At 38.2% G+C, this 26104-nt stretch overlaps 1 protein-coding gene across 2 annotated transcripts in view; it reads right to left on the bottom strand.

Annotated features, from left to right (window-relative positions):
- The window catches only part of CCDC171 (coiled-coil domain containing 171), a 172668-nt gene that overhangs the window by 54819 nt on the left and 91745 nt on the right, over positions 1–26104 (bottom strand). For both annotated transcript variants that reach the window (XM_084304666.1, XM_084304667.1), the window contains exons 20-21: positions 7036–7181; positions 4288–4342 (exon numbers count right to left, since the gene is read on the bottom strand). In XM_084304666.1, coding sequence (XP_084160792.1) covers positions 4288–4342; positions 7036–7181 — 201 coding nt within the window. The remainder of the gene's footprint in view (positions 1–4287; positions 4343–7035; positions 7182–26104) is intronic.

Raw genomic sequence — 26104 nt, 5'->3', positions numbered from 1 at the left:
GAAAAGGGAATTACAGCACTGTATAAAGAGTAGCTGTCAAGGTGTTAGCAGCAGTGGGGAGGGCTGCAGGAGGGTACCTCTGTGAAAGAGTTTGTGGCTGTCCAGTTCTGGACACTGTCACATCCAGCCCACTCCAACGGCCCTACAGCCAGGCATGGCTGAGTCCACCAGCCAAGATGGCGGCACCTCTGCTGAGATGTACTCGAGAAAGAGCAAAGAACACAAGCATAGGGAAAGTAAAGAAAACAAGTACAAAACAGCAGTGCGACCGCCACGGTCACTGAAGGATGGGGGGGAGCTGCTCCAGGCACCAAGGCAGATTCCCCAGCAGCCTATGGAGAATGCCACGGTGAAGCAGGCTCCATCCACCTGTAGTCCTTGGAGAAACACACTGGAGCAGATGTCCATGCTGCAGCCACTGAAGGACACACCAGAGCAGGTAGATATTTGATGACAGAACCTCTGTCCATGAAGATTCTGTGATGAACCATGCTTTTCCTGAAGGACTGCAGCCCATGGAGAGGAAATGCACACTGAAGCTAGGGAAAAGAGTGAGGAGCAAGAAGCGACACAGAACTGATATGGACTAACCACAGCTCCCAGCACCACCTCCCCTGTGCCTCAGGGCAGGGGTTGAGGAGCTGAGAGTGAAATTAACTTGAACCTGACAATTTAACGGAAAGGTGGTGAGTGTGGTGTGCCTTTAATTTTTTGTGTGTTTTCATTTTTTTTTCCACTACCCAAATCTATTTTAATTAATAGATTAATTTTCCCCAAGACAACCCTTCTGCCTGTGATGGTAAGTAGTAAGCAATCTCTCTGCCTTTATCTTGACCTGAAAGCTTTCTCACCCATGGGGAGAGAAAGCCTGCATGGCTGGGTGGGTGTCTGGTTGCTAGCCAAGAGTAAGTCACCACTGACACTCAAACTGAGACACAGTACTCAAGGAAGGCTGAAGATTTTAGCAGAGATAGCATTAAACAATTTCTTCCACCGATTGGACTAACATGACTAACAAGTCATTAACTACATATGTTAAAGAATCTAATTGGATAAAATTAACAGATCTAATGTTCTTTACTGTGTTTTAAGCAAACATGATATTGATAGGAAGAACTACAGAAGAAGCTAATAATGACATAATCAAAAAGCAGTCTGTATACTTACACCAAAAAACAAACAAACAAACAAAAAACACTTCTTACCATTGTTTTTTGAGAAGAAAGCTTCCAGAAATCATTTATTTTTCACACATAAAAAGGACTGGAGTTGGGTATTAAAACAAGACACTTTTTTTTTTTCTCTTGATGACAACTCTGAGAAAATCTGTGTTTGAATTTCAAGCAGATGAAACTTCTTCTAAGAACTGTTCCAGTAAAAATTCACTGCTTGCCATTTTGCTTTCTTAGTATTATTTTTTTAAGGGAATTTGTCAAGTTACAGGCACAAGTTCTCTCAGTAGCCAGTGCTTAAATCTGTGTTCTATTTTGCTCAGCTTTTCAGTTTAAGGCAATTTAAGAGATTCTAGTGAAAAACAAAAAAGGCATGTTTTCCACACCAAAATTTTCAAAAAATCAGCTAGTACCTTTTGGTCTTCTTTAACATTATGAGAATAAAATTGAACCAGAACAAAATCCTCTTGAGGACCCTTGTTTGCCCCAGTGGTTTTTGTTTGTTTATTGTTTTTGTTTTGTTTTGTAAATTTGGAAAAGCATTCACTTCCCACTTTGATGTTTTTCTTCAATACTTAGATATAAAACAAAAAAGCTTCTCTGATTTTAATGGTATCATGAGAATTCTTGTGCAAATAATCCAGCTCCATGTGTCAGATGAAGATAGCTACCATGTCAAGACTGGGGTTAAGGCAAAAATTAAGCTTCTAAAGAATATCTTACAGGTTAAAAAGGATATGGAACTAGTTGCTAGAATTACTCTCTCTTATGATAGAAAATGCTCAGACTCTTTAATGTCTCTGCTTCACTAATATCATGATGATTTAAAATAACAAAACAAAACAAAACAGTCTTTTCAGAAGGCAGCTCTGGAACAGTCTTAGAACAATCATTATAAGCATCAGAGCCTTTAGCAGGCACAAGCAAACCCAAGAATTTGTTGACAAAGCCAAATGTATGATACCAGATTTTCCATTCAGTCACAGGGGGGCAGTAAATATTGTAAATGATTCCTCATCTAGAGCTGTATTAAAACCATGCACAGAGACCCTTATGCCCCACTTCTTTCTGCTTTGTTGGCTGTAAGTTACACACAAATTTATCCAAAGGCAGATGAACTGGCACCTACACTGCTGCCTTCTGGAATTCTTGCAGTGGCTACAGTACAAGAAAGAATGAGTTTGCCTTAATGGATATTGGTGTATACCCTCTAGACTAAGTAAGATTTCTGAGGATGTCTGTAAAATCCCTCTGAGCTCTACAGGCAAAAATTTAGTATTATGCATTGATAACACAGATCCTGCAGGTGATGCAGTGGATATTTGCTCATGAATACATCAATGTAGAAATACCACATTGTTTAGTGTCAAACTCCCATAAATATATTTGCAGCTAATAGAAATACTTTTTCAGCTCCAGATGATTCAGAACTTTATCCCTTTTCTTTTGATACCTTTTTGGAAAACAATTCAATTCACAGAATTTCCATGGGGAAAAAAGAAAGGCTTGTTGTTCCTCTACTAGTATTTCATCTACTTGATCAAGTTCTCATAGAACAACAATGTAAACTTCATAGCCTACACATAAGCCATGCTCATTAATGTTAGATAATTAGATACTATTATGATGTCAGGGGTCTACATTTCAGATATTTCCCAAACAAAGATCAATATTTTCCCTTTATTCTTCAAGAAGAAATAATATGTCAAATTATAAATGATTTACAATCAATTCTCTTATTTCCTGCTGCAAAGCTCATCCTGACATTTCTAATTCTTATGTTTTCTTCATTCTTTAGGTTGACAAACCAGAAAGGATAAATTACTCTGCTATTCAGTAATGAGCTATTTCGGCCTAACTGTGTGCAATTCTAACAAGCATCAAGAAATAAAAAAGCATATGTGGTAACTAAAATTCTCAAAGAAAAATGACTGTTTCTTTACTCATTCACTGCATCACTAAAAACATTACTAACTATGTGAACTTCCTATAACCTTACCCCAAACATTTCAATGCCTGTGCATATGCAGCTCTGCTTTCAAAATCCAGAATAATAAATAATATCCAGAATAATAAATTCTCAAGGCCAACAACACGACATGTACATGTCAGTGTAAAAACACAGCACTTTCTGCATTACATAGATTTTCCAAACTTAAAAGAATATGGGGACAAAAAGGAAAAAATTACCTTTCAGCATGGTTTGCTGCAGCTAAAACACAAAAGCAGTTTAGGTACTGTCACTTTTTGTGAACATTAAAGGAAAGAAAAGCTAGAAAATGGTATCTGAAAATTAAATTAACAGCAGTTTTGGTGGACACAGAAACTAAAATAAGGAATAGATTCCCATGTTGCTGGGAATTCAAGATGTGATAAGGGAAATGAACACTCCAAGGTAATAAAAACTCTTTTTTTTTTTTTTTTTTTTTTTTTTTTTTTTTTTGCTCTGTGTTGATCTGGACTGAAAACAGTTATAAAACAATCAGCCACTAGAGCTACAGTTAGAAACAGCTCTGTCTTCCAAATAATTACATATTCAGCTTTGTTGAACCTTCAGAGAATACTATACCAGAGTAAAATAAGTCCAAGAGAAAACTTTAGATTATAATTCAATTTAAAAAGGTTTTAGAAGAAATTATTACTAATGTTTTTGGTTAATATGCACCATCTTTTTCTTATTTTATCATCTTATTTGTATCAAAGTTTAAGGTAGCATGCACAGCACCAAATGTCTTATGAGCATCATGTATTTGATGAACTCCACCTGACTCAGTAGAGATAAATCAGCAGCAATTCTGAATTATTTGAAGAATCAATATTCTTCACTTAGTTAAACAGAAATAGTACTCAGTGATGGAAAGAAGGGAAGTGAATTACGTAATGATAATAACTACATAATAAGTTATATATTAAAAATAAGTCCATATACTACGTAATTGTAATTTATCTTGCTAAAACTGAATACAAGCTAAGAAAAGTTGAAGGTGAAAACTTAAATGCCATTGAAACAAAGTTGTTTTTCAACTTCTACCATCCCGCTTCCCAGAGAACAAGCAGTTTTAAAAGCTTTATGTGACTGTAAATAAAATACAGACAGAACATTTCAAATTCTTACCTTATTAAGAGTGGCTTCCACAGATTTCATGTGACTAATGATCAATTCTTTGAGTCTATTGTAAGAGCAAAAAACAGAGTAATTAATAAAACTGAAGCTCTACTGATGTACAAATTACTACTATGTTTGTCTTTCTCCTTTTTTATTTCCAGTGTAAACATTACAAAAATAGTTCATGGACAATATGCAGCATATTTCCATATGAAAGTTTAAAAGTTTGCTTACAATAGATACATCTAATATTTAAGGGCATTTCAGGATCAAGGTATATTTATACCAATGAGATATATACACCAAAGGTGTATATATCAAGGTGTATTTATACCAGTGAATAATCCCTGTATTCCTGGAGAGGAAATCTGTAATCCTGGGTAAGAAAAGGCACGTTGAATGGACTCCAGGCTCTAGTGGATTGAGATTACATTCTTATACTGGAGAATACTTACAGACTATGTTTTTCATGAAGTCTTCTTTGTACACAAAGAAAACTGTCTTCTATAAACCTGAACATTCCCTTATGTGTTCCAGTGGACTTTTCAAACAGAAGTCCAGTCAAGGATCCTATTTTTATGAAACTGAAGTTCAGAGAATGCAATACTACTCATGCCCTTTTGTAGACCAGGGCTTCATTAAGGCAGACAGTTTTGAACATTTATGCTGCTATAAATAACTTTGGTCTCATCTTCCATTTGCAGAAATATAATTACAGTTGCACAACATTAAGGGGAGTGGGCCACAGTGACCATCAAAACAGAACAGGAAATCAAATGGAATTTATGCCAAGCAAGCTGATACCTGAGTATTCCAGGGCAGTCTGTTACCTTGCCAGCTATGTGAACGTTTTGTTCTAGCTTTCAGAGTTCCTAAAGCTGAATTACAAAACATGGTGGTGTTCTGCCTAGAAGAACCGCCACTTCCTCATTTTCTTGATTCATACTATTCTAACAGCCAAAAAATAAAGGTGGATAGAAAAATATGATTGGCTATCACACTCTTACTAAAGCTGTCATGTAGATTTTTGTCTTTTCAGGATCTTCAGGTTCTTCTTTCAATTGGATTGCCAGGGACATACTTTTCCTACTCTGTTTGCCTCACTTATGTAGCAACTGCTTTTTGTCTGTGTAAAATCAGTTCTAGAGAGCCAGTCCAAAAGCATTAATTTTTAAGTTAGTTAATGATATGGAATTCAGATTTTTCCTTGAATATTCTCAGGTGTTGATCATAAAAGATCTTTAGATGGAATTTTGGACCTAGATTGACAGGTGATCCACAGGTAACAAAAAGCCCTGTGACTGTGGTTGACTTACCTTGCTTTTTGGGAGTAGTTAAGTAACGTCTTTAAATATAGTTCTGATCATATTTGCTTACAGCTCTTAGAAAAAAAGTTTTCAAAATGGAGACAGAAGGATTTGACCAACCTCTTTTCGGTGGTTTGCGGGGACAGGACAAGGAGTAATGGCCACAAGATGGAGCACAGGAAGTTCCACACCAACATGCGAAAGAACTTCTTCACTGTGAGGGTGACGGAGCATTGGCACAGGCTGCCCAGGGAGGTTGTGGAGTCTTCTGCTCTGGAGATATTCAAGGCCTATCTGGATGCCTACCTGGGCAGCCTGCTCTAAGGAACCTGCTTTGCCAGGGGTGTTGGACCCGATGATCTTTCGAGGTCCCTTCCAACCCCTACAATTCTGTGATTCTGTGAATCTATTTTTTTTTCTTTTTCAACTGCTATATACAGCAATAAGACAGTTTTAAAATTGGTTTTATTAAAAACAAACAAACAAAAAAACCCCTTACTGAACTTAATAAATATATGTGTCATAGGGAATGCTCTTTAATAAAGTACACAAAATAGGTTGAGGCCAGGTGAAAAGGGGCAACCCTTCACGAAAAAATCCTTCTTCGGGTCACATCTCCTTTAATACATTCACACTAAATAACATTTTTAATTTTCATTATGTTGTTAAACATTTCACTGAAAACTATTATAATCATGATTTTACTTGTGCATAAAACACTTAAAGCTTCTAAGCTGTTGTTTTTCAGAAGTCAAACATATCTCAGGTATAATGGAAATTTTAAATGCTTAGATGTTATCTTCTTATATGTCTTTATGGTTCTAGGAGGTTAGAAATAATCTTGTAAAAGTCAATGGAATACCAAAATCCTGAAATGAGGTGAAACTGCCCTGCCCTGCCCTTCTGACGCGCCACGCCCTGTTTGCCCATCCTGGCCGCCGCACTCCCTAGGAGCAGCTTTTGAACAGCTGGGGAGGGGGTGCTGCTGGCTCTGCCTACGGCTCATCAGCCTCCCTCATGACGGCTGCCGAGCCCTGGGCCCTATTGGCTCCCTTGGCTCGGTCGAGTGGCCTCGATGCTGAAAAAAAGCCCTGCCTGTCCCGATCCCCCACTCCACTGCAGAATGCGTCTGCCCCAGAGCCAATCACCTCAGCAAGGGCTCTGCCAAAGAGATGTTGTCAAATCAGTAACATAATTGCCAAACAAAAATGCCTGTGCTATTTCAGGACCCAGAATTTGGAGTACTTTTGTGGGCTAACTACAGAAAACATACATCTAATATGTTGAACTAACAGTTTTCTTCTTAGAAGACTATCATTGAATTTCAAAGAGAGACAGATGCACTTTTGTTTTCAAGCATTACATTAGCTAGGGCTAAAACCCTGTGCATGAAAGTAAGAATTGATCTTTTGTCTGTTTTAAGTGATCTCCCCAAGGTCCCAGCGCTCACTTTGCTGCCATGCAGAGGGCACTCTCTGCATCATGGACGCTCTCTTTCAGTTGACGCTTCTCCTGCTCCAGCTGGGTAAGAAGTCTATTGAGCTGACGCAGAGATTGATCTTTTCTTCTCAGCTCCATCTTTGCCTCGAAGAGCCTCTGCAAGCAGACAGAAAGCAGAGTTACTTGTCAGCCCAAATAATTAACTTCAATTTATGCCATAGGCTATTAAACAAAGCGGAAAACAGACTGACTGTGTGAAGTAGATTTGGACCATTACATACTACCGTTTTAGAAATTCTCAAGCAGAAACATTACTAACTCACAACACCCCAATTTTTAATACATTGCCTGTGTACAATTATGTTTTATACAATAAAGTGATGTGTTGATCGAACAGGTACATATACTATGCTACAGGTACCATATTTACAAATAACAGATTCTAAACACAGTGGAAAGAATCCAGAGTACAGCATTAAAGGGAACAAAATATTCTCAAGCCTTAATTTAAAAGAAGCATTAAGAAAAAACATTCACAATGAAAGGAATGAAACAAAGCTGTATTTATTTAAATATTATGCATGAATCAGACAATTCAAGATAAAAAAAAAAATACTAATGTTCTCTGTTAGTGCACAAAGTACAACATTGCTGCAATACTTCTTAAATCACTACTTTACAGTGCTTTCGATGTGCTAACAAGAGTTTTCCAATATGCAAAATATTTTTATTTTTTATTTTGCTCCCTGGGTTAGAATTAACATAACGTGCTTTAAATCAATTCAGATTAATCCACCAGATGACAAATAGCACACCAAACTAATTAATACGGAACCTGGCTAGTTACTACTTCTTTCAGCTGAGATAAATCAATAGTTTTTGAGACTGCAGTATTAATAGTGTGATTTAATTTTGCTAAATGTTACATTTCACTTACAGTATTTAATTTATTTTTTTTTTGGAAAAAAAATACAATAGGCAGCTCTAAACATTCTTTTAAAAATGCAAATTTCCTGATAGATTCTAAAGCAATATAAAAAGATAAAGAAGGCTGCAAAGCTGCCTTTGCACCCTGTGTTCTTTCACCATGTATTCAAAATTTAGGAATCTGTTTCTGCTTAAGTTTTAAGAATATTTTGCATAATTTTACTCAGTAGATACAAAAGACTGATAAAAATTTGTAGGGCACTGAAAACTTCACTAATCTTCATAGAATCATAGAATATCACGAGTTGGAAGGGACCCAAAAGGATCATCAAGTCTAACTCCTGGCTCCACACAGGTCTACACAAAAGTTTAGACCATGTGGCTAAGTGCACAGTCCAACTGCTTCTTAAATTCAGACAGGCTTGGTGCCGTGACTACATCCCTGGGGAGCCTGTTCCAGTGTGCAACCACCCTCTTGGTGAAGAACCTCTTCCTGATGTCCAGCCTAAACTTCCCCTGCCTAAGCTTAACGCCATTCCCGCGGCTCCTATCACTGGTGTTTACAGAGAATAGGTCACCTGTCTCTCCACTCCCCCTCGCGAGGAAGTTGTAGACTGCGATGAGGTCCCCCCTCAGCCTCCTCTTTTTCAGGCTGAACAGGCCCAGTGCCCTCAGCTACTCCTCATACGTCTTCCCCTCTAGGCCCTTCACCGTCTTCATAGGCCTCCTCTGGACACTCTCCGATAATTTCACATCCTGTTTGTACTGTGGTGCCCACAACTGCACACAGTACTAGAGGGGAGGCCACACCAGTGCAGAGTAGAGCGAGACCATCACCTCCCTTGACCGACTAGCAGTGCCGTGCTTGATGCACCCCAAGATATGGTTGGCCCTCCTGGCTGCCAGGGCACACTGCCAGCTCATTTGCTGTCAACCAGAACCCCAAGATCCCTCCCTGTGGGGCTGCTCTCCAGGATCTTTCAAGGTCCCTTCCAACCCCTACAGTTCTGTGATTCTGTGATTCTGTGATCTCATTGCCCAGTCTGTACGTATACCTAGGGCTGCCCTGTCCCAGATGCAGGATCCGGCACATGCTTTTGTTAAACTTCATGTGGCTGGTGATCGCCCAGTAACGCCTTTCCACCCTCATCAGGGCCCACAACTTCTCCAAGTTTGCTGTTGTCAGCAAGTATGTTCAAAACACCTTCTAGTCCTACATCCAGATCATTTATAAAAGCATTGAAGAGGACTGGCCCTAAAATGGAGCCTTGAGGGACCCCACTAGTGACTATCCACCAGCTGCATGTGGCCCCATTTACCACAACCCTTTGAGCCCTGCCCATCAGCCAATTGCTCACCCATCACATGCTGGCTTTGTTAAGTTGTATGCTGGACATTTTGTCCAGTAGGATCCAATGAGAAACCGTGTCAAAAGGCTTGCTGTAGTCCAAAAAGATCACGTCAGCTCATTTCCCTTGGTTGACTAGATGGGTGATCTTATCATAAAAGGAGATGAAATTTGTTAGGCAGGACCTACTCCTCATGAACCCATGTTGGCTGGGACCAATGACTGCATTGCCCCCCAGGTGTGCAAGAATAACTTCAAGAATCATCTTCTCCATAATTTTACCAGGCACTGATGTAAGACTGACAGGCCAGTAGGTGTCAGGCTCTTCTTTCCTGCACTTCTTGAAAATTTGTACAACATTTGCAAGCTTCCAGTCTACTAGGACCTCTCTGGATTCCCATGACCATTGAAAAATAATTGAGAGAGGTCCCACAGTGGTGTCAGTCAGCTCTTTAAGCACCCTGGGATGAATCCCATCTGGATCCATGGACTTAAATGGATCCAAGTGGAGCAGCAACTCCCGCAGATGTTCAGGGTCAGTTGGGAGTTTATCATTCCCACTGTCAAGGTCCTCTAGCTCAGGGCACCCAGGGTGCTGAAGCCCATCATCTGCATTGAAGATGGAGGCAAAGAAGGCGTTAAACGTCTCTGTCCTATGTCCTTTTCTGTGAGGTGACCTTCCCCATCAAGTAGCAGACCTATGTTTTCTTGGGTTATCCTTTTTCTGTTCACAAATCTAAAAAAACCCTTTTTTATTGTCTCCCACAGACCTGGCCAGCTTCAACTCTAGTTGGGCTTTGGCCCCACAAATTTTCTACCTACAAACACGAACAGCATCCCTGTATTCCTTCCTCATCACTTGACCCTCCTTCCAGCAGCCGTACACTTTCTTTTTCTGCCTATGCTCCAGTAGAAGATCCCTGGTCAGCCTTCTGCCTTGCCTGCCTGCCTTCTGGTATTTTGGAATCGCCTGATCTTGTGCTTTTAGGAAGCAGTGCTTAAAGACTGACCAGCACTGATGGATGCCAATGCCTTCAAAAGCAGTTTCCCAGGGAACCTTGCTGACTAGTTCCCTGAGCAGCCTGAAGTCTGCTTTCCCCATATCCAAGGCTGAAGTTTTGGTGGCACTTTTCCTTCTGTTACCATAAATTCTAAACTCAACCACTTCATGGTCACTATGACTGAGACGGCCGCCACTTGCCATGTCTCCCACAAGACCCTCTCAGTTCTCCAGCAACAGATCTAGCAGGGCACCTTTCCTAATTGGCTCCCTTAGTACCTGCACCAAGAAGTTATCATCAAGGTGCTTTATGAGCCTCCTGGACCTGCTCATGTCAGGCATGTGGTGATACCAGTTGATGTCTGGCAAGTTGAAATCCCCCATAAGGACAAGGGCAGTTGATCTCGAGGCATCTCTTAGTTCTGCAAAGAATAATTCATTGGCATTGTCGTCCTGGCCAGGTGGTCTGTAATAGACTCCCACAATGACATCCCCTTTGTTTGTCCCTTAATCCTTACCCAGAGGCTCTCAACTTTGCCATTGCCAACTTGAAGTTCCACGCAGTCCGGCTCATGCTTCACATACATCGCCACCTCGCCTACCCTGCCTGTTCCTCCTGAAGAGCCTGTAACCATCTATTGCAGCACACCAGCCACAAGACTCATCCCACCAGGTTTTGCTTATGCCAATGATGTTGTAGCTGTGGCACTGGGCCAAGACTTCTAGCTCATCCATTTTATTCCTCACACCGCTTGCATTTGTGTAGAAGCACTTCAAATGCGTCTCCCTACACGTAGCACCTTGTGGAGCTGACTAAAGGACCTCACTGGCACACAGTCCCTCCTGATTCTAGCACACCATCCCTTAGTTCATCACCAGCGTGCCTGGTTTTATCCACTTCTCCCTTCAACTCTAGCTTAAAGCCCTATCTATCAGCTCTGCCAACTCCTGAGCAAAAATCCTTACCCCTCTCTGAGAGAGGTGCATCCCATCTGGTGCCAGCAGGCCCAGTGTCACTTAGACCTTCCCCGTGATCAAAGAACCCAAAGTTCTGCCGGTTGCACCAGTCCCGAAGCCACGTGTTAATGTGATGAGCCCACTTGTCAGCATCGGTCCCCCCCACTGGAAGGACAGAGGCAAACACAACCTGTACCCCTGATCCTTTAAGTAGTTACCCCAAAGCCCTAAAGTTCATTTTGATCGCTCCCATACTTCTCGTTTCTACCTCTTCATTACCTGCCTGAAAGACCAGTAGTGGGTAGTAGTTGTTGGGCTGTACCAGGCACTTGACTTTCTTAGCAAAGTCTCTCACCTGAGCTCCAGGGGGCAACAGACTTCCCTGTGGGTTGGGTCCGGTCGGAATACTGGGCCTTCTGTCCATTTCAGAAGGGAGTCCCCCATGACAGTAACCCTTCTTTCTCTTTTGACAGAAGATGTAGCAATGCGGGGGTAGGCTGCCTTGCCTTAGGCACTGTCTCCAACTGGGACGGGCTTTCATCTACATTGTTGTTCTGACTGTCACGTTCTAGACCCTCATACCTGTTACGTAAGGGTAGATGGGAAAGTGAGGTGGGCAGAGACAGGGCTCGCCTACCACCCCAAACAGGAACCTGCCTCCATTCCCCTCCTTGGCCTAGGTCTCCTCCTGCTGCCTCATGGGATGAGGGAACTTTTGTCTTCTGCGTAGCAAGAGACACTTGTGCTGTGGCAGGCTCGTGAGTCTGTCTCAGAGAGGGTAGAGTACACCTCCACCAGTCAATTTCTCTCTCCGACTCCCTGATGCTCCTGACCCTGCTCACCTCCTCCCGAAGCTCCGCCACCAGGCTGAGCAGATCTTCAACCTGGGCACACCTCCCACAGGCAATCCCCTCGCTGCTGCTGTCGGATACTGCCAGAAGACTCGGACACACCCTGCAGCCCAAGATCTGGACAGCAGTGGGTTTCCCGAAGCCCTCCACATGAGTAGCTACATTGGTGACTGTGGCTGGAGAGGCTGCAAGAGATGCGGAGGCCATGGTTTTCTGCCTGGTTGATACCACGGCCAGGTTCCTCGCAAGCAGGTTACAAGCACCGAAGGGAAACACCGCTGCAAAAGAACAGCCCTCCCTGCTCACCCTGCCTGCGCAAACTGCGCCACCACACCGTGTTTGCCCATCCTGGTCGCCACACTCCCTAGGGGCTGTTTTTGAAGGGCTGGGCCTCGATGCTGAAAAAAAAGCCCTGCCTGTCCCGATCCCCGGCTCCACTACAGAACGCATCTGCCCCAGAGCCAATCACCTCGGCAAGTCAATCCAAAAAAGCTCAAAACCTAGCTAAGAGTCAAAAGCACTTCAAAAAAAGTTAGACAATATTTCTATAAAATAAAGAGGTACAGCACCAAGCAGTATAATCCTGTGAAACAAACTGAAATCTATGGATTGCCTATTTAAAAATAAAAAATAAAAAAATCTCAAGACAATAAAAGCAATCAGTTATTTTAACAGCATACTTTAAGGTATAGTACTACTACCAGAACTCTCTGTTTGGCAATTTACGAAATCCAGGTTGAGGTTAATCACTACTGTAAAAATCAATTGTAAATCTACTGTATATCAAGAATTTAGACTAAATATGATATTTTTACCTGGAAAAGAAAGATAAATAAAATTAAAACACAGATTTCCTCATTCCACATGCCCAAAACCAGAAACATTGCTTTCAGAAATTACTCTGATGCCACCAGCAACTATCAAAATCTTGTCTGTACAGCTTAATTTATGGATAATAGGAATTTCAGAAAAATTATGTCCAAATTATTAGAAATGTATTGGCAGGGATAAAAGGAGCCGTCTATCATTTAAGAACAAAGAACATTGCCTTCTTCCATTTATCGTGCTTACTGTTTGTTTATATTAGGCTAAGTCGGTATTGAGGAAACACAGCTATGAAAGCAGAGTGATGTTCCTCCCATGCATATTCTCATCTTTTGACAAAGAAAATTTATTGAGCACCTGTGGTGCAATGCTCTGGATACCATAACTTTCCCAACCTACTTGAAAAAAGTGCTTTACAGATGCAGTCACAGGACTGAGCTCTGGCCTACAAAGAAGATAATCCTCCTAATACTTTGATGTAAGCATCTGGAGTCTTGCTCCAAGATACTAGTGGTCTAAGTGACCAGAGAAACACAGGCTAATATGAACACCCTGGTAAAAAGGGATGCATATTTATTTAACTTTTATTAGATAGCTATCCTCCTACAAGGACTAAAGAGTAGGCTGTTCCACTGTACAGCTTTCGTCACTGACCACAGATGGTGAAGAGACTCACTAAGTGTCAAAAGCTTGTTTGAGCTTCTAATTGATAATGTTTACCAATTGCAAGCACAGGCCTATTAATACCAGGCCTATTAATAACAGGCCTAAGCAATAACAGGGATGAAAGCATGAAGCCCAACTCTTGGAGAAGTATGGTCAGCAATCCATAGTAGCTAACGACAAAGCAATACAGAAATGGTTAAATCAAAAATCTTAATGTTTTATCATTTTGACAACTTCCACCATTCTTTGGAGAAATCTCCAAAGGATTCAGACTTTTCCAATCAATCACATTGCAATAGCTACGCAAACTGTAAACAAAACAGCTCCCTAAAAACAATTTCAGCATTTATTTGAAGATCCTTGCTACTTTGGGTTAAAGTCAAGCCTTGAAAATTGCTCAAATACAGTATGGAATGTTCTACAGTAATGCCTGCTACGCCTCTCTCTTTTTTTTCTTTCTGCAGATTGATCTAATTAAAACCCTTGATAAACTTTATGGACTCTAATATTTCCAGCTGAGTGACTGAAACCAAGAGGGTGTGCCTCAAGGCAGCAAGGCAACAATGATAAGCAGCAGGTTAGCCACTAATTTCTCAGCCAGGGTAGATTGTGAAAGTGTGATGTTCTGATATCCAAGAAAGTGTTCAGGAGAGAATAGGATAAATCAAGTTTAATAACTCTGCTCCTAATTGTTCCCTCAATGCTCCACTCTAATTACTTGGAGAACTCTCCTGACTGTCACCTGATATTAAGTTGTTGGAGGCTGAGTGTGGAGCAGTGAGATAATCAATAAACATTTAGTGGGGAGAAGAATGAAGATCCCGTTAAGCAGTGGGAACCGGCAGCACCCAAAGCCCTTCTGCTCATGAGAAAACCTATGGGAGAGCCATAGTGATTGCAAAGCAATAATCCAAAGCACTGTTTTTAGGCCTTGAGGCCTTTAGGCAACAGTACATTTGAGAAAAAAAGGTTAACACGGTCACCCTAATTACAGCCCATTTTCACATACTTCATATATAAGCGAAGACAAGCCAATTAGGTAGAAAGGAAGATAAGGGAAGTTTTATTTGTATACTAATTAAACCCCTGATGAAATTAAAGGAAAAACATACAGCTCTGTAATTGTGTCTGAGAAAGGTCACTTCAGGTTCAGTTATCAGAAAAGCACAGCCTTGAGATATTTCACTTAATCCACAATATAGCCCTTATTTTGCTCCCCAGGTCTTACTATTTACAAAAATAAGAAAATTTCAAAACCTGATAGTGCATTTATCTTGAAATGTTTCCTGTGGACAATTACAATTGTTAGAAAGTTAAGGCTGAATGTGATAACACGGATGGAGGTTTTAAAAACCTACTATGCCTGCACATAGTTTTGTGAAGATGCTGAGCTTTCACTTTCAAGCATAAGTGATTCTGAAACAACTTAGAAGCCAAACTCCAATTTATAGACATTTCATAAAATGACAGTTATTCATATAATTCAGATGTTTAGGCATTCAGGTACTCCTTTAGACTTCACTGCATTTCCTCTACAGTCCACCAAAATCCCATAGTTGGTTGAGTTTTCATCAGCATCCATAAAGAGAGTTCCCTCTAGACATATTTTAGATTTGGACTTCTTTTTCTCCATAAACAGAGTGAAAAACCACTTGTTGGTGAGAACAGCATGTAACTGATAGCACTGAAGAAAAATCTAATTGGGTGTACAAAGGATGAGTTCAAATTTCTAAAATAATTTTAACAATTTTTGTTTTTTCGTTAAAACCAGTTACAAAAAGAAACAAAAGCTCAGCATGGTCATTCTTTACCACTCTATTCAAAAGAACAGAGGGATAATCATTCTAGATGAATGATGACAGTCATACAGTTTAAATTCATGCAAAGCATGTGCAACATATTTATACTGAGAGCATGTTTTCCAAGATCAGCAAAGCCAGATCAAACTGCTTACTAAATTCGATATAAACTACACAGAAACAACAACACAGCACTACAAGATACTGAAGTATCTGTGTTATAAACAGATCCGTGAAATTAAAGATTTTGTCTTCAGGATGAAATTTGGTATGTGCATTTTCAATCTAGATACAAAATACTATTTTTTAAAAGAAATGTACATTGAATACCCCTTGTAAAGGTGTTTTAGGTAAATACCAAATAACTGTCCATAGAAAAAGAATACAAAGTTCAGACAGAATCCATTAATCCACCAGCTAAAATATACTTCTCCATTGTCTCATTTTTTGTAAAACATAGGTCATACAGAGCATAAATGACAACTGTCTTTTTTTTTATCTCTCTTTTCTATATTACATCATCCAATCTGCCTAACTGATGAAGTTAAAACTTGACTTTTCAGTTGGTGAGTGAGAAATAATATGCTGATAAAAGCACATCAAAAAAAAAATGCAAACACACCCTCACTGGTTAGGAAGGCAGAAGAGTGTTTGAAAATGAAGGAGCAAAACTCTGAACATTTAAATACTTTCTTTCACACTGTTTGCTTTTGAACTTGGTGTATAACACATTTAACAATGTGCATCATGACTATGTATGAATTATGACTCTTCTGGAGTCCAAAATGCTTGTTTAAATGGCTGTTCATGAAATGAAACTAAGAGGGAGTAAAAGAATCCTCTTGCCAAGGAAGAGAAATAACAGCTACTGCGCATACCCTTCTGTCACAATGTACAGAAACTACAGATCTGATTGGAAAACTGACTGCTTTATCAAGCTCTACATAGGTATACTTTTTCTGTGGTGTTTTTTGTTTTGTTTTCTTTCTTTTTTCATCTAGGATATTGTGTGTGTGTGTGTTCTTGCTTGCTTTTTGTTTTGTCTTGTGTTTGTGTTTTTTTTTTTTAAAGATTAGCAGTGACAATCAATATAGAAACTGACAATGTCTGGGCTGGACAAGCAAACAGTGAGGCAGGTCAAAAACTGAATTGCTGGTCTCAGCGGGTGGTGATCACTGGAATGAACAGCCAGGAATTAACAGTGTACCCCAGCAATCATTATCGAGTCTGGTCACATTTAACATCTTCATTAATGATCTGGATGATAGGGCAGAGTGCACCTTCAGCAAGTGTGTTGATGACAAAAGACTGGGAGGAGTAGCTGATATGCCAGAGGTTCATACTGCTATCCCGAGGGACCTCAACATGCTGGAGAAATAGTCGGACTGACAGAAAGATGAAGCTGAACGAGGAGAAGTGCAAATTTCTGTCCCTCGTGAGGAACAACCCCAGCCACTAAAGTATGCTGGGGGACCCCCAGCTGGAAAGCAGCTTGGCTGAGAAGTGCCTGGGGGTCTTGGTGGACACCAAGCTGAACATGCATCAGAACCATGCCCCTGTGACACAGAAGGATGCATGCGGCATCATATTGAAGGAGGTGATCTTTCCCCTCTTCTCAGCACTGATGAGGCCACATCTGGAGCTCTGAACTCCCTGGTGCAACAGAGATGCAGCTACTGGAGGGAGTCTAGTGAAGGGCCACAATGACCAAGAAGGGACTGGAGTTTCTCTCCTATGTGGAAATGCTGAGAGAGCTTGGACTCTTCAGCTTGGAGTAGAGAAGCTTTTAATGCTACCAAGAGGTAAGAGCAGAAGTAGTAGTACCTTGCAAAAGCTTTCCAAGAGTTCGGGGTAAATAGCTGCTCAGGATAACAGGCGGAAAAAAGTTGGAAGCCTACAAAAGTTTCTAGCCAAGAGAAGGTCCAATTATTAGTGAGCAGCATTGGATCAATATGCTGGCCTTTAAGAGAAAGTTTAAACTAGTCTAATTTGGTTATGTTCAGTTATCAGTTCAGAAGTTATCAGCATTCAGCTGATCAGTTACCAGTTATCAGCATTCAGAAGGCATGTGTTACTGACTTAAACTAAATCTTTTTAAGTGGCTTTCTTCCAATGATTTATTTTGCTTTTTATATTCAAGTAAAACTAACATTCATTATTGTTGTTAATATAACACACTGCTCTTCATGAATGTCTTATTTTCTTTATTAGTATATCTTATTATTCTTTATCAGATAAGAAGACATCTTTAGAAATAACTGTATATGTTTTTTCACCCTAAAAGCAAACATTATCATGTAGTTATTACTTTAGGAAAATAACATCAGTTTCAAGAACAAAAATGAGAACTATGTTTATATGTTTATGTTTCAATGGCCACAAGCATTGAAACCTTCATTATTCCCTTGGTTTCTAGCCATACAAGAGCACCACGGGGAATTTTGGTTGCAAACAGACAGTCTGTTAAGGTGTCTAGTGGGGCTCCCTGATAAAGTGGACATCTACTCTGCTTTTCGATCATTCTTGTAAATTCAATGCTGTCAGCAAATGCAATCTTCAGGATAGCCTCTGAGTGCCCCTCAAAAGACAGTCTACAGATAACCTAGAGAAATCTTGGATCTTTCAAAGGTCCAAACACAAACCATACAAATGCAGCAACAGTTAATAGTAAATACACATATTTAATGTGAACTGTATTCTCAGTGTGCATATCTGCAATGACAATCAAATTACAGTAATTCAAACTACACAGTTGAATTTCCACAGCTTGTTTGTTTTAAATTCTTCATTATCAAGAACAAATCAAAACAAAATATTTGGATGAAAAATCTTAGGGAAAGAAGTTCCGTGGCAAAGAAAAATAATCATAGCAGAGATTTCTCATCAATACATGAAAAAGAACATCTAAGGCATATATTTAGAAATGTAACAACAAACAAGATGGATTTAGACTTCTCAACTGGAAACCAAACTTTGCAATATCAACATACTATATCTGGATTCACAGTGTGTTTCAGAGTGGCTGCAGTATGGTCTTAAAACAGTTTGAAATGAACTCCATGTGGCTGTTGTGCTCTTGCAAAACAGAACTAACCTGAGGCTGACCACCCATGACATGTTTTCACATGCCCTTTAAACTCCTCTAGAAAAAGAAACATGAGTGTATTCAAAAAGACATTTGAATGAGATGTATCTGCTTTACAGAAAAAGCAGCGATTTATATATTTTTTTTTAACCTATGTGCTGCTGGACCTTCAGTCTTAAAACAGCAATCTTTTCACATGCTGGCATTCTGAGAAATTACATATATGATGACTGTTCTCTTAAGTATGTGGTGTAGCACAGAAGCAGTTAAACATACCTTACAGATCACAGTTTATCTAACAAAGTACTAAATGGCTTGTCTTTGGAAGTGCCTCATATAATGAGATAACAGAAGGTAAGTGGAGCTACTAAGCAAAACATTAACACTAATCAGCAAAATAATTTTAACAGATAACCAACAAAGCACTGGTTAATTAAGGAATACTTTCAGGCATGTCTTCACATTTCTGATACAGTATTGGGTACAATTGTCTGTGATTGCTCTGTGTAAGAAAATCCCATAAAATTAGAACACAAACTATACAACTATACAACATGACTAAAGCTTTACCAAATCACTATCATAAAGTCAAGTAGTCACGTAAAGAAAACTAGAAGTAAAATCATTGTGCACGTGGCTGAAAAAGCACTTGTAACACAGTTACTTTAAAAGATCTAGAACCTAAACATTAAGAAAAATCTCAATTAAAAAAAAAAATACATTGCGGATGGTCACTCAAATGATGGGAAAATGTATACATTTTCATCTTGCAAGAGATTTTTCTTAGACAAATTATCAGAAGTTGTAAGCACTCATATTCTGAAAGTGAATATCCCTTCCTATATATATCTAGACAGTCCATTTGTTAACTGAAGCACCATGCAGACATCCAAGCAAGTTTAGGTACCAAAAGCACTTTACCTGCATTAGTTCAGGACAGATTACAGTACCTCAAAGATGTAAAGATAAGTTAATTTTTTTGTTGTTGTTGTTGCTACTATGCAGACTTATTTCTCAAGAGAATATATTTTCTGATCAACTAGAAAGGAATACATTTTTCAATTGCATTAACTCAAAATGTTTAGAACAGAATGACTGAAAACGTTTTTTGAAGTCAATGAGCTGTGGATGTTTTAAAGTTACCATGAACTTAAAAAAGCTTATTAATTTAAACACTGTAGCTATTCCTGAATAATTTCACTTCATGACACTTGTTCCAGAATAGACATACTATTCACATGTCTCTTGGTTCCAAAGTAAGTGAAACTAAACAAAACTTCTGAAGTTTTTATGTGATGTAATGGCAAAATACAAAACGGCCACACATAGAATTACAGAATGGTTTACACTGGAAGGCACTAAGGTAGATTCTCCTGGGATGTTAGTACTAACAAGTAGTAACAAGTAACACATCAGTGTTAAGATGTTTGTAGTCCTAAAGCCTAAGGACAGCATGTTAGCTAGGTACATCAATGCATTTGAGCAGAAATGTAAGTTGAAAAGCCATCTCAAATGATGGATGCCCTTGTGAATACTAAAATGAACTGGGCAAGTCAGACATATACTAATTCAATCAAAGATAATAATGAAACCCTACTTCTAAACAACATTTTGGAAAATGTTAATAAGCATAACAAATTTACGCACGTGACAATCTAGAAATTTATATTGTCTTGTGAGCTAAGTGAATTATGTTAGTATTAGTAGAAGGCTGCAGAGAAGAAGAATACTACCATAACAAAACATAATCAAAGACAATTTTAGAAAAGCTTAGGCTTAATCATTCTGAGATTTAATTGGATTTTTTAAAAAAAAAAAAAGAAAAAAGAAAAAAGAAAAAAGAAAAAAACGATGGTGAGATGGTGACTATAAACATTTGAATTCATATGCTAGGTGGTACAACTATAAGATCATTCATTCCTTGTTCATCTCTGATGTGCTACCTCCTCTCCTGCCACTGATTGCATTGCACTTTTTTTTTTCTTTTTTTTCTTTTTTTTTAAATTTCAGAAACCCAAATCACTACGAATGAGGGAGGTGGGTTTCTTTGTTGTTAAAAAAAAAAAAAAAAAAAAAAAAGGACAGATGTTTCTTCATTGTCTTTGGAAAAAGTGAATTCCTTTCCTTTGCTACCATAAAAGCTAAGCCTTTGCAGTTGCAGGCTAGACAGCCCTGCAGCAGCAGCAACAGCTTTTCCATGCTCTGGCAGTGTCATGCTGTCAAATTAGTTACTTACATGCCACAGAAAAGACAATTCTATTTTTTGCCATTGTTACATTTTTTACTCTGACAGAGCCCCTGCCTTAGAGTTCTTACAGTGCAAGGCTAAAAAAAAGATGGTAGATACTTGATAATATGAAAGAGGGCTTCTCATAATTTTCTCATGTTCCTGTATAGAAGTCAGGTAACAAACTTTACAGGTGCAATTGTCATACTGCTAACACCACTTTCTGCTATATACAAGCATCTGCAATACTTTTGCTTAATTGTGCTTCTTATTATCTAACTGTGCACCTTTATAAACAGTGTACAATATAAGGTATACATGGTCCTTACCCTTTGTTATGGTTTACAAGTGTTACTGTATGGTACTGTACATATACAGAAATACTCAGTTGGATATAGAAGCACTGAATAACCTAGCACTGCCAAGTCTACCACTAGACAAGGCCTCTAAGCTCCACATCTACACGTTTCTTGAAGACCTCCAGAGATCGTGACTCAACCATTTCCCTGGGCAGCCTGTTACAATATCACACAACCCCTTCAGTGAAGAAACTTTCTTCATCATATCCGTGATGACACAACATACTCCACTGACTTGAGCTTCACCGTAGGTAAACTGATTTCAAACCATCTGTCTCTGACTATGTCCTATTGGTCTTAATAAATCTTCTTTTATCAGTAAGATTTCTAAGTCCAGGAACAGAGTATTGCAAGTTCTAAAAAAAAAAAAAAAAAAATTCTTCCATTGCATCTGCACCACTGAATTTGTTTGGAATATTTTTAAGCCACAACAGCTATTTAAGATAATTCAGGAGCAGGGAGAAAAAGGTCATCGATGACAAAGGAATATTACCTACAGTTTAAATAATCACAAATTCATTTCCATTGTTTATTTAAAATGGCATACACAGTGTGAAGTCAGTAGGAATGTGGACACAGACTAAAAAGGCATCAGGGACACAGTAAGTCACACAGCACTCTGTTTCAGAACTAAATTGAAGAAACAAACGCTATGGGATACTAGGGCTACTAGTATCTACTAGGATACTCGGATACTGGATACTAGGGATACCAGTCTTAACTTCAGACATTGGTTCAACAGGGAGAACCCTAAAAATCTTGATTACAGTTTCAAGGTATCACCTAAACAGAACTTAATGTTTGATTCTGAGAAAGAAATTACGCTTACCCTGAGTCCAATACAGTCGTTGTCCCTGCTGAGTCACTTAACTTTTCCTCCTGGAAGAGGCTGCTATACAACTCCACCCGACAGTGGTGTGTTAGGGTGGGCCATCACATCAGGTACTTATGGACAACACCAAGAACACCAATTTACACTGGCTAAAGTTTTGATATTGCTTCAGCAAAAGTTTTTCTTTTTCTTTAACTAAAAGAATTGGTCAAATCCATTATTTTATTTTTTTTAACAGGAAACGTTAAAGTAGGCTTAGGCAGATTTATCAGTTTTTATACAGCTTACATTCAAAAACTGTGTTCCCTTTCAGAGAGTTCTAACCACACTGCACACATTTGTATTCAAGTAGATGTGTGTTTCTGCAGACAGTCCCAAATGCTGTTTAGTGAATGTATGCATATTTAATTTTAATATCATGCCACCCACACTCTACTGCATGAAGCATCTGCAGGGGGAAAACACACATACATGACACACGCACATAAAAACTTCATCCCTTTTACTCTTTAAACCTCAATAAAACAGAAATGAATTTACATTATTATATATCATTATATATATATAATATTGCTTATATACTATATAAGCAATAATATAATATATAAGCAATTTTGCTTATTTAATATATATATTAAATAAGCAAAAGATATTGCTTATATATTATATAAGCAATATATAACTGATATTATATATATATTATATTACTTACATATATACACACAATATATCATTTCATACTAAAAAGATCTGTATTTTTTTAATGCAGGTCACCACTGTCCCTCTTCATTAAAAACTGGAGAGTGGTCGGTCTTCTCAGCAGTGTTATAAATGGCTCAGTCTTCAAAATAGGATTATAATCAAAGTTTACAATTTATTAAAGGAATAGAGGTAAGCAAACAGCGCATATATATATATAAATATATATATATATGAACACATATAACAGCAGAAAGAACAGATAGAGTAAAACAATATTTAACAAATACAAAAGGCAAATTTAAATCGTTCCATTGAAAAAGCTTCAAAGATTATCACAGCCCCATATTCAACAAGAAGATCAAAGTACTATAAAGGCATATTGATTGGGTGTCTCCCTTCCCTCTGGATACGCTTTGTGGTGCACCAAATGCCAACAGAGAACACAAACTCTAAATGAGGAATACATTTCTCTGAGCATGGTGCCCACAGATCCTGAAGCCAACATGATACTCACTGACAGCAATAAATCACTGCAATTATTAAATTGAATCACTATTCACATTTTTCACAGTAATAAATGTGGCTTATTATCAAATACATTGGATACCACAAAAAACAGTAACTTTATTGAATTTTTTTTCCCTTTTTTCAAAAGAACACATTTTTTCATTCTCTCAGCTAAGAAATGTTCTTGTACAACAGCTAACTTGGAAAAATCATGAGACTTACCTTAGAACTGAGAAGCTTAAATTAGTCATTTTTGATCACGTAACTACTTATTTTATAGTCTACACACAAAAATAAAATAAATAAGGTGGGTTTACTTCAGCTGAAAACTTTTAAATACTATTTTATTAAGACAGCAATAAGATGCAAGACCTTCAATAGGTTTCCCATAATGCATACTGTAAGATGCTTTGAATTAGTTATCCTACTACACTCTTGAAGAGCTTCCACACTTACCCTGATAAAAAGATATCATAGGCATAGGTACTGGAAGCTGACAGTGGTAGAAAATTTGAGGGGATAAAAAAACCACCAGCAACTTGCCCTTGAAAATCAACCAATACCTAAAAAACATACAACCCTATTAAATTCAAAATCCATCTTACGAGAAAGTTAGACATAACTGCTTTCACTGTACGTAGCTAAGAAAGGGGGGAAAATACAAAGGAATGCATCTCTAAGTTTAGTCTAAACCTATACCTCGTTATATTTAAACAGGTGTTTAAGAGTTAGTTACTTAATGTTTCACAAGAAGATATAAAAGATCTCTGGACAGTTAACTTCACACAAACAGCAAGGGAGATCATGGGAAAACCTGACTAAGGTGAAAAAATAAAGGGGCCCTAGAGACAGCCTAGTTAAGCAGCAGCAAGAAGCAAGTCTTCGTATAAAGGGCTTGTATATCAAGAACTTTACAGCAGAAAGTCCTACATGTTGATATCTAAATGACCAGCAAAAAATGGGTTTAGAACATTAAAAAACAAAAATCAAATGGTGTTTTAAAGATCGATTGATTTCCACTGCACATTTCAAGGTAACAAAGTTACTTTGTAGTTGAGCCAATAAAATAACAGATCTGCCAGGAGCTGGATTTAACATGAAGTTTTTCTGTACTCTTGAATGAAAACTGAAAGATAGTTGAAGGTCTTGAAATAACAGGAATAAGTGGTATGTAAGTACATACACTTAATAACCACACACTGTAATTATGCAATAATCCCATTTTTCTTCCGAATTACATGTCAATAAATCTCTCACTGCATTATAAATTCCAAGGTCATGGACAGAGGTGTTTATTATTATAATTAAAATTCAGCAATAAAACCATTAAGCCTTTAGATTCTGATATTTTTCCACTTATTTTCCCCTTCACCAAAGGGAGAAATAGTTCCTAAAGACAGAATGCATGGAAAATATTGGACTATTACTTTTAAAGGACTACAAAAACACTCTGCCTCATTCAATTACTTTCTAAACAAAGGAAAAATAAATAAATTTTGACAGAATATCAGATTTTTTATATTATTTTTAAATAATAATGTAGCAAACAGACTTCAAGAAAAAGTACTCCCTGAAATGGGCAACATTACTACACTGCAAAGATATAAATAAAGGCATTCTGGATTTCACTGTGTATCAGTCATTAATAAATTTAACCCAAAACCACAAAGTCTCAGCCATCTGATCAAGTACTCAGAAGTAATTTGCAGACCAAACTATTGTTACTTGCAATTCTTGTTTCCACATTAGTTCTAGGCAAAATTCTACCTGTCTTGGTCACCTGCCTTAGTGGAAGGGTGCTTATGTCAGTAATTAATAAAAATGACTGTTGAAATCAGAATGCTGAATCAGACCAGCATTATCAAACTAATTCCATAATTTTCTATAAAAAGAAAAACCTATTTTCCTTCTTATTGAATGGAAAAAAATATATATTCTTAATTGGAAATTAACTCCTAGTCTTAATTAGCTCCTTAAAGATTACCCAAAGTGATCTTATGTAGCCATTACTTACTTCAGAGTTCTTTTTCAGTGCCTAAGTTACACCATAATTGTCATAATGGTGAGAGCATCTATCTCAGTTATCTTCAACTGTTTTGACACGTTAGAAGTAAAATACAACATAAGGGTTTGGTGGTTTTTTTTATTAGATAAATACTCTTTTACCTTGTGAATTTTAGCATAATGTCTAACTGGCAGTTCTTTTCACTGTTCTGTCATTGTAAAATAGATGTCATTTTTGAGATTATTTTCTTTAAGGGTAATACAGAATTGCCAAACAGATGCTTAATATTCTTACTGTTAACCAATAAACATTTTCTAGTAGAACAATATAAAAAATAACAAAACACTCACTTGATATGAAGAAAGTATTCCAACTGCAATGTAAAGTCTTAAAATTTCAGTAAATTATTACTGGCATATTCAACTCACAAAACTGGACAAAAGGGGGAACTGCTGAAGAATGAAACAGTAAAAAAAAAACAAATGCAATGCCAATATCATTTTAAAATAGGAGCGTCTAAGTGAATTATGTTTGACTGATGCAAAAATTTTAATTGTACTGAACTTCATGTTCAGTAATACACATCCTACCACATAACTGCAAACCTTGTTATTTCTCATGTTCTGCTCATTAGTTACGTATCTTCCAGAAAGCCTGACTCAGAAAAGCTAAGGCAGACCTTCAAGAACTTAGTTGCTGGATTGTTTCGTTGATGACTCCAGAGCAAGAACCACCAAAAACCACTTTTCTAACCACCATGTACTGACCTCAGTCCCTCCAGACTTGTGCATACTGATGAATGTTCTAGGCACACAACAAAGGAAATACACCGACGTAACAATCTGACTGTAAAGTTAGCTCAGTGAGGAAATGCAGAGGATCAATATTTTTAATAAGGTGATCCCCAAAGTGGAAAAAGAACAGGGCAATCCTTCAATCTTGAATGTTAAAGGAAGGATGGCTGTGCAATAGAACATGTAAACTTGCTT

Source organism: Netta rufina, assembly GCF_964035555.1.
Source record: "Netta rufina genome assembly, chromosome: Z".
Classification (NCBI taxonomy): domain Eukaryota; kingdom Metazoa; phylum Chordata; class Aves; order Anseriformes; family Anatidae; genus Netta; species Netta rufina.
The sequence above is the reverse complement of the archived record's forward strand: the minus strand, read 5'-3'. Positions and strand labels throughout refer to the sequence as shown.